General features: G+C 41.2%; 1 protein-coding gene across 3 annotated transcripts in view; it reads right to left on the bottom strand.

The window, feature by feature from the left end:
- The window catches only part of CDC14A (cell division cycle 14A), a 52,504-nt gene extending 39,686 nt beyond the window's left edge, over nucleotides 1-12,818 (bottom strand). For all 3 annotated transcript variants that reach the window (XM_041483044.1, XM_041483045.1, XM_041483046.1), the window contains exons 1-3: nucleotides 12,319-12,818; nucleotides 11,769-11,859; nucleotides 1,174-1,249 (exon numbers count right to left, since the gene is read on the bottom strand). In XM_041483044.1, the coding sequence (XP_041338978.1) occupies nucleotides 1,174-1,249; nucleotides 11,769-11,859; nucleotides 12,319-12,424 (273 nt within the window). In that variant the 5' untranslated portion in view covers nucleotides 12,425-12,818. The remainder of the gene's footprint in view (nucleotides 1-1,173; nucleotides 1,250-11,768; nucleotides 11,860-12,318) is intronic.
- Nucleotides 12,819-13,248: the final 430 nt, after the last annotated feature.

The raw sequence follows: 13,248 nt of genomic DNA, 5'->3' as shown, positions 1-13,248 counted from the left end.
AAGGAAGTGAGTTTTTTGGGAGCCTCAAACCATGACAGTCATGTGTTTGAATGGGGTAGTAGCACGGCAAAATAGGATGATAATGTATTTATAAGGAGCCTGATGTTATCAAATGGCAAATCCAACATTTCCCCAATACAAGCACAGGCATTCAAAATTACAAACAGTAGAGATTAACTTTTTGTAAGCATATTTTTAAAGTAAGAAGCAATGTAAATTTTCACTAGAAGCACTTCCTTTTTTTTTCCAGAAATCTGCAGCAACTCTACACGCCCTTTAATTTGCAGAACCTCCACTTAAGAATTCATGGAATTCAGCATACCCCTGAAAGCAGCAGGTAGCATGAATGAACTTAACTAAAGGTTTCATTTGTGCCTCTGAAAATAATGCCATTTTCAATAAAGGGACCCTCTTAACAGTGGCCAAAGCAATCACATCTGTTGCCCCATTTTCCCCCTTCTGTCAGTAACAGGTCTAATATTTTATATGATAAAATATTTTAAATCTGTAATATTTAGTGAAAGGTCTCCTCATTATCTGCCCACAAGTTATATTAATCAGCATTTTGGAATTAAAAAATCTGTTTCATTTCTTGCAGTTCACAGATTTTCTATACAAGCTGCAAATCACTTCTTCACAGGTATTGGAGAAAGTGAAGTCTGCAGCTGTACATATGCTCACAAGACTGGCTGAGATGGAGCTGGGATTTAGGCACAGCAGCCAGTGTGATGCTGTGATTTAGATTTGTCATCAAAACTGTGTTGATAGCACACCCATGTCTTATCTGTTGCCAAGCAGTGCTCTCACAGTCCCAAGGCCTTCTGTTTTTCTGCCCCTAGCCCTTTTCCACTGAGACTTACTTTAAACAGTGGGATTTCAGGACCCATGTTTTGTTCCTTGAGTATCTGATTTTTCAGTTATTCAGACCAGCATATACACTTCATTAGTTGCAACTCCTAATTTGTGGTGACACAACCAGGAGTTTTTGTTACTATTGTCTTCAAAGTGTTAAGGTTATGCAAAAAAAGATGAACACAGCCTTCAGTCACCTGTTTCACCACCTAAGCTGAAATGGGGGCATATTATTTTCTTTCACTCTTCAGAGGGAAAAAAACTCAGAACAAAATTTGAAAATACAAAAACATAGGAACATTGTTTTTAAACTAAGCTTACCTTTAATTTCTTATTTAGTTTACAGCAGTATCTGTATAACATTGCCAAATTTAGAGGTCCAAAATCTCCATAGAAACTGGAAAAAAAACATAAAACAGTGTTATTTATACAAAAGAGCTAAGCAAATTTCAATACACATGTTGTTGATAAACAAAACTGGAAATCAAGGATACTGCGTAGCCAATACACATGGAATAACAGATAAATCCTTTATTGGTTAATTTAAAAGGACAATAGTAACAATTAATTTAAACTTATTTGTAGCTTCAGTTTAAGATAGTCCAGTAACTACTTTTCCCATTATATACACACACTAACTACAGAATTTTTTTCTTCATCCCATGATATCCAGTCTGGTTTTGGGCAAAACCACAGAAAGAAGACTTGAAGACATGATATACATTTAAACCATGCTGATGTCATCCTAAAGATTCTACAAGTGCTTAAAATGAGAATATATCATTACCTACTAACAAGAATAAGCTAAACAGAATTTCTTGTGGGTGATAAAATTTATTTAATAACATCTAGTCTTGATCTCTGTCTGAAGTTTTAGCTCATTTCTTTATATACCTTTTTTTACTATTCCAGAGATTAGGTATTACATACATACTTTACATCTTTTTGTCCCCCAAATCCTCTTGCCTCTAGGCTGTTCTTCCAATTTATTATCTATTTCATGTTCTAAATATCAACTTCTCATTGTTCTTGTTTCTCTCTTCTACATTTTTAAACTGTGTTACCTTTGAACAACAATCTCTGGCCTTAAGGAAAGAGCTAGTAGAAGTAATTTGTACAGGAAAATTATTGCACAACACGAGCTCCTTGTAGTGATTCCCAGTGCTCTTCCTAGCAAACCCTCTAAACAAGCACCTATACAAGTAACAGCAACCTTCATGCAAGCAACTTACAGCAACCTTTTCTAGAGCACCCTCTCCATGAATTGTGCAAAACTTAACCTGCAGACTTCCTCCAGTAATTCTCCTGCTGTGTATAAAAATCTTCATGGTCTATGCAAATTTGTTGAAGCACACATTATGATTTACAGTGAGATCAGACTACTACTTAAACTGCTTTAATTTGATCTACCTTAAGCCTTTTTGATAAAAGGGACAGAAAGCTTCTTGCCTACTAAAAAACAAAACAAGTCATCAGTCATCCCCAAATAGAATACATTTTATTTGGGGAATCAGAGAGCAAAAAGCTGTTCTGGACTTACAGTCTTTGAAGGAGTAAAAAGGTACTGAAACCACATGGCAGAATAGATGGCAGCACCTATCAAGCTTTCTCCCCCCAGCAAAGGGTTTATTTTTCAGGAAAACAAATTAGATTTCAGTTGTACATAAAAAGAAAACTTCCACCTTGAGGGCAATCAAACACTGGGAAGCAATTGCACAGAGAGGCTGTAAAGTCACAACCAAATTGTACAAGGATCTGAACAACTTGCTCCTGTCAGCCTTGCTTTGAGCCCGTGGTGCATTACATATCTGGAGGTGCCTTCTGCTTCACCCATTCTGCACAGACAAAAACAAATCAGGAGTGCTTCATCTTTTTAGTGCTTGTGACATCATTGATCTCCTCCTCCCCACATTCTCTCAAACAACAAAGCCAAGACCAGAGCAAAAAGAAACAATCATATTAGCTTGCTCACTCGAATATGAGGAGCCTTCCTGCCACACCAGTGCTATTTCAGTGTCAGCTACTTCACAATATCAAGTAACAACACAAGCGTTGGTTAAGAATCAGTTCAGCACAAAACATTATGATGTAATTACAGAAGCTAATTAGCTGGGAAAAAGACCAAGGTGTCCAACTACCAGAACTTAATTTTTAGGTAGGACAGAAGTTAACTTTAGTTAACTAAAGAGAAAACTGCAGCCCTAGGAAAGCAGGGTTTAACTTCAGAATTCATCTTTTCTAAGATAAGTCTGTCAAATATGGTCAATAGCTGTTTATAAAGCAAGACCCTCCATACAGTTTTTCATAGAGATGAAATAAAAACGTTCTAAGGGCAAGTATGAGTTAAGTCAAACAAGAAGACAAAACTGGAGCTCTAATAACACTGGTGTGAATGTAGCTACTAGGAAAGTCATATAGAAGGCTCCCTAACATCTCCCATACAGCTGCACTAACACATGAATCAAACACCCCCACCCCATCTTACTCCACCAACTTTAGAGCATTCTTTCACTTAAATATAAGATTGAAGAGCAAAACTTATGATATGAAAATTATTTTGGAAAAAAATATTTTTAAGGTATTGTGGAAAAACATGGAATGGGATAGTTACTATAATACAGAATACTTTAAAAAATTTTGAGAGCAACGTATCTGAAAGCTATAACTGAATACATCTATTATATTATATGAACATATCTGAATTATATATTATGAATATATCTGAATACATAGTTCATCTAAAGAACTGAAGAAGTACAGCCATGCTTTATGATATGATTTATTACAATTCATTTGCTAGAAGTACTTCAGTATGAAGTAATACATCCACTTCACTTTTCCACATGATTAAATTTGAACAGCAGTGTAGGAAAAGTACATGTAAAAAATCAATTTACAAATTTATCCACAAGACAAATTTCTATTTTGGTGGGTATAAGGATAAAATACACTTGAGTCTGTCTAGGAAGTAATTGTCTTTCTACAAAATGAAGCCATTCAGCTTCTCTCAGCCCCCAAGTTAAAGATGTCACAATCTTTGACTATTTCTCCATCACTGATTATCATTAAGAATCCTGTGCTTCTCTTAACACAGTGGAGTAGGGAGTAGAAGCATCTGTGTTTAAGACTCAGGTACTATCCCTGTTTGTCTATGCTGCAGAAACAAAATATTTCGAAGAATACAAACACAATCGAAGGAATGGCACTTTCAGTCCCTGCTGCATCAGCATTACCCATGTACAAAACCACTGTCAATTCCCAAGTTATTTCCCTACTACCATAGAGGCACTATAAACCAGCTATTGCCTTTGTGGTTGAAATGCAAGGCAGATAGTTTAAATAATACATGTAACACAACCTTTCTCCATTCTATACCTCTAAATTGGAATAAGTTAATTATCCTTTCTTTGATGGGGCTAAGTTACTGATGAAACATTGTGGTTGAAATGCAAGGCAGATAGGTTATGTTACATGTATTATTTAAACTTTCTCCATTCTATACCTCTAAACTGGAATAAGTTAATTATCCTTTCTTTGATGGGGCTAAGTTAAATAATTGCTTTACAAATCTTCAAATCAAAAGAGTTCTTTGGAAGATGATACAAGGCTCTGTACTGCAGTCAATGAACTCTGATCTACAAAATCTTTCTTCAATTTACATCCCTAGACCTAAATACAGTTTCTGACATGTTTAAGTAGAAGGGTTTAATCCTATGCACCCTCATTACTTTTTCCACAAAAGGCCATTTTTATACTTGAATTGGTGACACTTGATCCTGCTTCACCCAAAGGATTTTCATCTCAAGACCAGAATTTTAAGTAAATGTAAGTGGAACATGGGAAATGGGCAGGGTATAGAGAATGGGGATGAAATGACACACCAAGTCACCAGCCGAATAAAGAATTTCATTTGGCAAAAACTGAAGATCAACATAAGAAAAGGCAAATAGTCACTGATAACCAATTCATCCAATATTATTTTACTTCCATCTCTTTTACATCTAGATGTTTTAACAAAGCACTGAAAAACAGTAAGAGTAACTGGAGCACCTCAGAAGCTTAAGCTAGTTAAGAGAGACAGTTATTTACAACAGAGGTGGAAACCAGAGGAGCAGAAGGCAGGTATGGTATTTATTACATTTAATTATATTTTGTTTTAATCAAGTACCTAAATGATACCTTAAGTTATTCTCCCCCCTCATCCCACGGGGACTTGCTTTCCTAACGCTCCTCAAACCAAGTAGCCAAACCCCAGAATATACTAGCTGAACATTTAAATACTCTACTTGAAAAATACTACCATGATGCCACCTGGAAGCAGTAGCATAAGTTTCTAGTATCTGTTTTCTCCTTAGACTAAACTCCTAGAACCATTTCTTCCTACCTGTAATTTGTTCCAGTATTATATCTGAGGCATTTGCTGTACTGTATCATAGGAATGGTCATCCCCCTAGAAAGGCCAGCCCATTGCTCTATCTGTCACTCAAACAGTTACTGTAAATGCTTCCAGGGAATTTAATGGTGAAGGAAATGCAGGCCACATCCCTTTAGTATGAAGTAGTTTCCAACTGCAGTTCCATGCGACGCCACATGAAGGTGCCACGAGTCAGTTCAAACCTAAACCTTCTGAAAAGCAAACACCATTTAGTAAAAATACTTTTTACTAAGCATTTGAATATCTCTGACCCTTGTGCTGGAGAAAAATGATAAACAGATTTCCTATCCTGAATGATTAGATCGTGCCATTCACTGAAGGAATATTATAGCCCAGCAGACTTTTAACTGAATTGATAACCTCCACAGAATCAGAGTGTGCTGAGGTCCCTCTCTGTGGTGCTGCCCTCTGGCCTCTCATTCCCCAGTCTGCCCCTACATGCAGAGTTGTCCCATTCCAGGTGCAGAATCTGGCACCTGCCCTTGCTGAATTTCATACAGTTGGTGATTGTCCATCTCCCTAATTTGTTAAGGTCCATATTAACCACCATCAATCTATGAGGCCAGGATATCATCTTTCAAAACTAAAATGTGTTAGTTATGCTTTACTCCAGATGCCTGATACTTTTTCCCTACAGAGCAGTAGTTTTATACTACCACTCACTTCCCATCAGGGCATGATGTTTCTTGTTTGCCACCTTGTTCAGTCATAGGTTTAGTAACTTGAAAACAGAGGCACCGTTTAATAACCGCAATGATTTTCTGGAGTACAGATCCCAGAACTGGAGCACAAAGTAGAAGTATACTCATTAGTATGAAGTTTGCCTTCTTGAAGACTTGCAATTATATAAAGCCACTTTCATGCCAAAACAGGAGCCCCCTAAGCTTGCAATTACTTAAGTCAAAAGATAAAACCCAAGAACCTGGTGAAATAAAAATACAGCTCCCTAACTGCAAAACTTGGCTAATTTTTCAGCATTTTACAAATGTCCAGCTTCTATTAAAATTAAGCAATGAGACTGTTTCTCTTATCGTGATTCATTCTTCCCTTGCTCCTCCCTCCCTCTTTCCTTGGCAGGAACATTCAGGTTTATGACCCTCCAAGGGCCCTGCTGCATCTGTTCTGGGCTTGGCTATTTAACAGCTATATTAACTTTATTTAGCTATATTATATTTAACAGCTTCTGCAGCCCAGGTGCTGCAGAAGTGGCCACCTGACTATTCAGCTGCTTCCTTCAAATGATAAGCTGAACACTTCTCACATGCAAAAGACTCTCTGGATGAGAGAGGATTAGTCTGCACATTCATTACAACCTAACTACTGCTTGGGAAATCTTACCTATTCAGGCTTGTTTCTTCAACTCCAGTTTCCTGAAGTGTGTTTCTCCTCCCCACTTCTCAAGCACATGAAAAAAGGTGAGCACTGTTTTCATCCTCTCGTCCACTGATACCAGTAACACGTGAATTGTTAGGAGCTTCCTTAATTGGGCTGAGACAAAATTCCTAATGCTTAATGCTGCTTAGGGATTGCATGCCTCTGAACAGACCAAGGATGACACAGCAAATATAACGCTGGAAACAGCTGAAGGTAGGAATAGGGCAGAGGCCCTGGATTATGCAAACCCCCCCAGGTATTAAGTCCATTTCATCTTGGAAGTTCCAAATCCTCATCAAGATCCTGATTCTTCAAAATTCAACAACTCACAGATCTAAGTAATAGATAATTAAAATAATTATTCCAGATACATGGCTTTTTAATCCAGTGCTCCTTCATATAAAAAAAAATTAACAATGAAGAGGTTCTCCCATAAAAAGTTTCCCTATAGAACCTTCAGGTCACATCAGAAACCTAGTCCCTTTGGAAAAACATCATCTTGACAGAGGCCAAGATGCACATAAGGGATTTCCTAGACAAACTACATCCCCATCCAACTCAAAACTGGAGCTTAGAAAGCAGCTGTTTTATTCTGGTACCCTCTTACTACAAACAAAAGAAAAATCTCCTCAGTACTACTGGCAAATGCTTTTATCCTGTACTTATGAAAAAGCAAAGACAGATACAGATATGGTAAAGTAATGTATAAAATTAAGCTGGGGAATTTCCTTGCTTTAATTTTGGACTCAATCTTACTAAGTTGTCTTGGTCATCCAATAGTCAAGGTCAAGTTTTCAAAATTACTGATGTGAACAGCTTTTTGTGTGATGTGACAGCTCTGATTATTGTAACAAGGCTAAGTTTAAGTTTTCTTTTTCCTTTCCAATGATTTAAGCCACAGAGAGATCGAGAAGTCCAGGTTTCCTATGCAGTACTGTTACTGGAGAGCCACAGAAAAGCAGCACTTAACCACAGCCAAACGAGACAGGCTAATCCTTACTCTTGCCACAGGCAAGACAAACTGTTTCTTTACAAATACACATGCAGTAGAAGAAACGATACTCATTTAAAATTGTTGTAGCTGAGCACTTGAGAGTCTTGCTCTACTGCTACACAACTGAAGTAGCTCTCATGAAGACTGCTGTGAAATGGGCAAGTAACATACCATAGCCTGTAAGAATGTTTCAGTGTAAAGCATGATTTACAGAGACTATCATATTTACTACTTCTATTGCTGCTTACACCATGTCAGAGATCAGATCTGCAAAAGCTGTTTATACAAGAGATCCAAAGTCAGAACAAATGACTGAATAAAACCATTATGATTTGTGAAGGTCGTTATAAATCATCAGGATGAGATTCCTGTTTCACAGTATTTAAATTCTGACTTTGTTTGAGAAAACTACTCGGAAATAAAAAGGACATTAAAAGTTTGATGAAACTGCTTTGATAAAACTATGTGAAAGCCAAGTTAACCAGTCAAGTGTAGTATTCTCAACCCAGATCTGTTTACTGGAAGGTGAAACGTGAAAGATGCTATTCTTAGAGAATAAAAAGCTTCTTACTAGTGCCTAACTCATTAACTGAGGTCTTGCCAAGGCAAGGTTTGTCTATTTGCCAAATGACAATCTTCATCAAGATGGATTGTTTCTTTTTAACTCCATTTTTCTGAAGCAATAGTTACCTGTACTACACTATACTGAAAGACTGTGTTCCCTTACAAGAAGTAGTGCAGACTTTCTCAGGAAAAACCTCAAAGTTTCAGAAAGACTCTGAGAAAATCTTACAGAAACAAAACCATCAAAGAAGAGATTTCAGAATTGTATCATTCCATTCAGGTTTCTCGTTCTCCTAACTGAGACATTTGTATGTAATTTCTCTGGCATAATAGGTTCAAGGTTAAATTGCAGCACATTTAACTAAAATAGTGACAGTTCTAGTAGCAAGTTTCTAGTCTGCTAGCAATTTAAGATAGGCTTAAATGGTTTTAAGAACATCTTTATTATCTTTTTAGTGTGAATGTTTAAGTTAGACAGTATTATGAAGTCATTAGAACAGTTGAAAACTTCAATAAGAACTGAAGTCTAAAGTGCTCAAGATTACATAACCCCACGTTGTGTATAATTTAGTGATAAATCATGTGACAAGGTACAGGAGCAAGTCAACCCCAAACTTCCCAAACCATCAGATCTAGCACTACAGCTCTTTTGTTTAATTAATGGGGTATAGTATTAATACAAAAATTACTTCCTTATGTCTCTTCAAGAGTGGGGGGGGCGGGGGGAAGGGAAGCAAGATAATGAGTTTTTAAGTACTATGTGATCCAGTAACAGGCTCTCTGTAATCAGGCAACTCCAAACCTACATATTCATGAGGTTTTCAGATCAGATAATGCTTCAGTGAAGCAAACTGACACCTCTGTAAAGTCGGCCAAATAAAATTCTGTAACAAGCTAACAGAATAAGTGTCCAAAGAAAAGCAATTTACACAGAAAAAGAGCCAAAAGAAAAGTTTACTTCCAAGTACAATGAAGTATCTTTGTCTTGTCATTACAATGATGCATCTAAGCAAAGTTAAATCAATAAACAATTTTATTAATGCAATTATTTACACACCTCACAGGTGCTGAGGATTTCATGCCTGAGCAGACATCTCTTATCCCCCTCCTGAGAACTCCCTGAACAAGTGATTTGATTGAAAAGGATAAGTGGCTGTGGAATTCTGACCACAAGAACCACCCAAGGAGGCCATTTCCATGAAGATTCTGCAAACCACTGTTCTGACCTACAGCATTTCAAAACTCACTTCCAAATATTTACTTTGCTATCAGGTAACAAATACTTCTAATCACTTTCTCTGAAAGAAGACTGCATTTTTAAGGAAGTGAGGAGACCATCTGATCTGTTGTAGTAAAGTTACACTCCACTACTACTTGCAGACAAGTCCTGTCAGGCCCCCCACTTTGTGTGCAGCCTGGGAAACACAAGGGACTGGCTGATGTCAAGCTTGTTTATGAGCATAAGGGAAGCTACAGTAAAAATAGCACTTCCCCAAGAACTGACCCTTGCATTCTATTCCTCAACTTACCTATAGCTTTCCAAATTCAGAAAGATATTTAAAATATACATAACATGGTAACTCTACTGACACTTGCTTTTACTTCCCTGAGACCATATAAATCACCTTAGATATGAGAGGGAAAAAAAAAAAAAAAAATCAGGCATTACCAAACATTGCAGACACTGATAGGGATGGGTGCTGCAATACAAATACCAGGGGAAAGTTTAGCAATGACATTTAAAAGGTTATTACACAATTCCTTGGTACCACCTGGTAACTGTCACTTATTTTCATATCACATTTCAGCATTTTATGAGCATAAAAGGGAGAATATCTTTATGGTATCAGATACAGGACAACAACTTTAAAATGGGCCAAACAGATTATGAGCCATCAATTCAGAACATACACCAGGAGTTACGTGTTCAAAGTCTTTAGTTGTGTCCTAGAAGATAAAGGAAATTTTGCTTCCTTCCTTTACCCAGTAATTATATCTGGTATCAGGTTACACCTTCATAGGTAGCTAACACTGGGTTAAGGAATATACCTACAGAATTTCCTCTACATTTTAAAGAAAATTACTTTCTCCCCCAGACCCTTTCAAATTTTTCAGTACTTTTTTTTTTTTTTTTTTTAAACATGTCACCGTCCTTACACAAATACCTCACTCAGTTACAGGCCTTGGTTAGTAGAGCCACCTGTAACTAACAGTAAAAAACTGTTCCCCTTTCCTACCCACAAGACCAAATGCCACACAAGAGCCCTTCACACTTCCTAAAAGCACATTAAGAAATAAACATAATATTGAAATCTGGAAGAGATACAAGTTTCCTTTCTTAAAGCAAGTGTAGCACTTTCATACCACACAAATTGCTCAGAACCTTCCCCAGTGGAGTTCTGCTTTCAATATTAGGTCAACCCTCCCTTAGGATACTTCAAAGGTCCCTTCCAATCAAAATTCCTTAATGATCATTAAAGAACTTACTCCCAACCCAAGCACCCCATTACAAAAGTCAACTTTCAGAATGAACCATTGGGAACTCCAGTAGAAGACACAGCTTAAGATAAAACATCTAGAAAAGATACCCTGAAACTATAAGCTGTGCAAAAAAAGGAAGCTAAAAACCAAGGAATATTGGTTTACATCTTCACAGAAGCAGCACTGGCTGCGGGAGAAAGGAGGGAAGAATGGTTGATGTTCACAATTGCTTTAAGTCATTTGGAAAGCAAGTTATGCTTAAAATAGGAACACACTTTTTGTTTCGCTTCTGCTACAGCAAACTCCATGTCAGGCAGGTAGGGATATATCATCACACAGGAAACAGTTGGTCTTGAGATGCAGTCCAAAGCACCAACTTTTTAGCCACAGCACAGAGTAATTGCTTTATTTGTTTGATGTTTTTTATGTCCTTAAATAGTATTCACAACTATAATCAGTTTTATTTTTTATCTTCTGTGTGAAGTCAGTGTATTACGAACATGAACCTTTTACTTCACAGAAAATATTTTTTCTGCTGTTCTAAAGACACAAAAGCCATCAAGAAGTGCTATCTCAAAACCCTGTACTAAAACCAGAGTTATAAAAGAAGTTACAGATGCTCTTCAAGAGCACATCTAAACATTGCATTCTTAGGATTCTGTAAACTTCATACTCTCTATACAGGAAAATACAGGAAATATAAAACAAACTACTGTTTATCTATTCGTGCCAAATAAGTCTTCTATTTAAGACACCATTCAATAAAGTGTGATTAGTCCAAATAGACCTCCATGTTTTAAGCAAATCTTCCAAGGCTCAGCTCAGACTTTGAGCTCAACCACGATTTAAGCCATTTAACCGGCCTTGCAGTTGTTTTGTATGGGTCTTTTTTTAAGTGTCACCTTGTTAAAACTAGTTTCAGCGAATAAATAAATACACTTGGAGTAACTTCATAGTCATATTCTGTGCAAGTAACCCAAGGGGACAAAAATATTCTACAGAATATACCAAAGTGTGTTGGGGAGACTCTCAGGTGATCACTTTGAATATGCAAACCGCAACACTTACTTTTCATAGACCAATTCCTCATCGGTACAGAAGTAGTGGGTATTTACGGTACTTTTCGGTTTAGTTCGTAAAGTAGCGAAGTACAAACGATCTGAAAGACAGATTAGAGGCACAGTGTCGGACAGCGAAGGCAGCCGGCCGCCGCCTCGGGGCACGCCTGTCACCGCGGGGCGGAAGAGGCTCCGCCGCTCCTTTTTCTGCTGCGTGAGCGGCGGCGGGAGCGCCCGGAGCGCTCCGCCCGCGGGCCCTGCCCCTGCCGGGCCCCCCGCGCTGCCGGGAGCCGCTCGGCAGCGGCTCCGACCCTGCGAGCAGCGCGCAGCAACAGGTGCCGGCCCCGCGCCCGGCCCGGGAGCGCGGGGAGAGCAGCGCCGGGTGCCCGCGGCAGCCGGGGCGGGCAGCCCGCGAAACCTGCCGGGCACAGGGGCCGGGGCCGAGCCGGGCAGGCAGCAAAGCCGGGGAAGGGCGGTAGAGAAGCCAGCGAGTTTCCCCGCTGGGGGAGGCTCCGGGACCCCGCGAGCAGGGGATGGGGCGGCTCCCGCCCCGCTCTCACCTTTCACGAACTCCGAGGCTCCCCCCAGCACTTCGGAGGCGGCCGCCGCCGGCTCCATCTTAAAGAGGGCCCGGAGTAGCGAGGCGCGGGGCGGCTCCGAGCTCATGGCGCTCCGGGGCAGCGCCGGCGGGGCCGGGGCGCGCTCGCTGGGACGCGACCCGCTGCCCGGAGGGGCCGCCCGCCAGGGCCCAGGGTGCTGCGAGGGCAGCGGCCGCAGCCCGCATAGGAGCGGGAGCGGAGCCGAGAAGAGCCCCGGGACACGACGGGCAAGCGCCCGCAGAGACTCCAGCTCCACCCCGCCCCCAGTCAGGAGACGCCCCCGGATAAAGCGGCAGCGGGCGGTTACCAGGCGACCGGCGGCGCTCTGGCAACCGCGTTACAGAGTCTTTGTGTCGCCCGGCCCAGGGCTGACGCCGCGAGTGACCGGCCCCCGCGCTCCCCCCGCTGCCCGGCCCGGCAGCGCCTCTACTCCGGCAGGCAGCGGCCCTGAGCCCGGCACAGCCCCGCCCTCCGCCCCGCCTGCCCGGGCAGCGCCGCCGCGCCCCGCTGCGCTGGGGCTGCTTTTCCCCGCCCGGGGGCGGCCCGTGGCAGAGCGCCCCACGAGCACCGGGCGGGTGTCGCATACAGCTCGGAACGGGGCTGAGCCGCAGCGCTACCTCAGCAGCGCGGGTGGGCTCCGGACGGGGGCAGGCGGAGCGGCGGGGTCGCCTCAGGCGCGGGGGAGCCGGCGGAGCGCCCATTGCGTTACCTGGGACACCCTTTGTCGTGACAGACAGGTCGGTTGACCAATCAGAGGTCAACCTGCAGCCAATGAGCTGGCGGCGCCCTGGGGAGCGCCCCGCCCTAGGCCCCCCGCGGTCGCCGTTTCCCGCCCGGGCGGTGCCGGCCGCCCTCGGGCGCGGGGCTGGAGGGGCCGGGAGCCGCTTGCGA

Source organism: Pyrgilauda ruficollis, unplaced genomic scaffold, assembly GCF_017590135.1.
Source record: "Pyrgilauda ruficollis isolate IOZ18807 unplaced genomic scaffold, ASM1759013v1 scaffold6, whole genome shotgun sequence".
NCBI lineage: Eukaryota > Metazoa > Chordata > Aves > Passeriformes > Passeridae > Pyrgilauda > Pyrgilauda ruficollis.
This window is presented reverse-complemented; position numbering and strand designations above follow the sequence as displayed.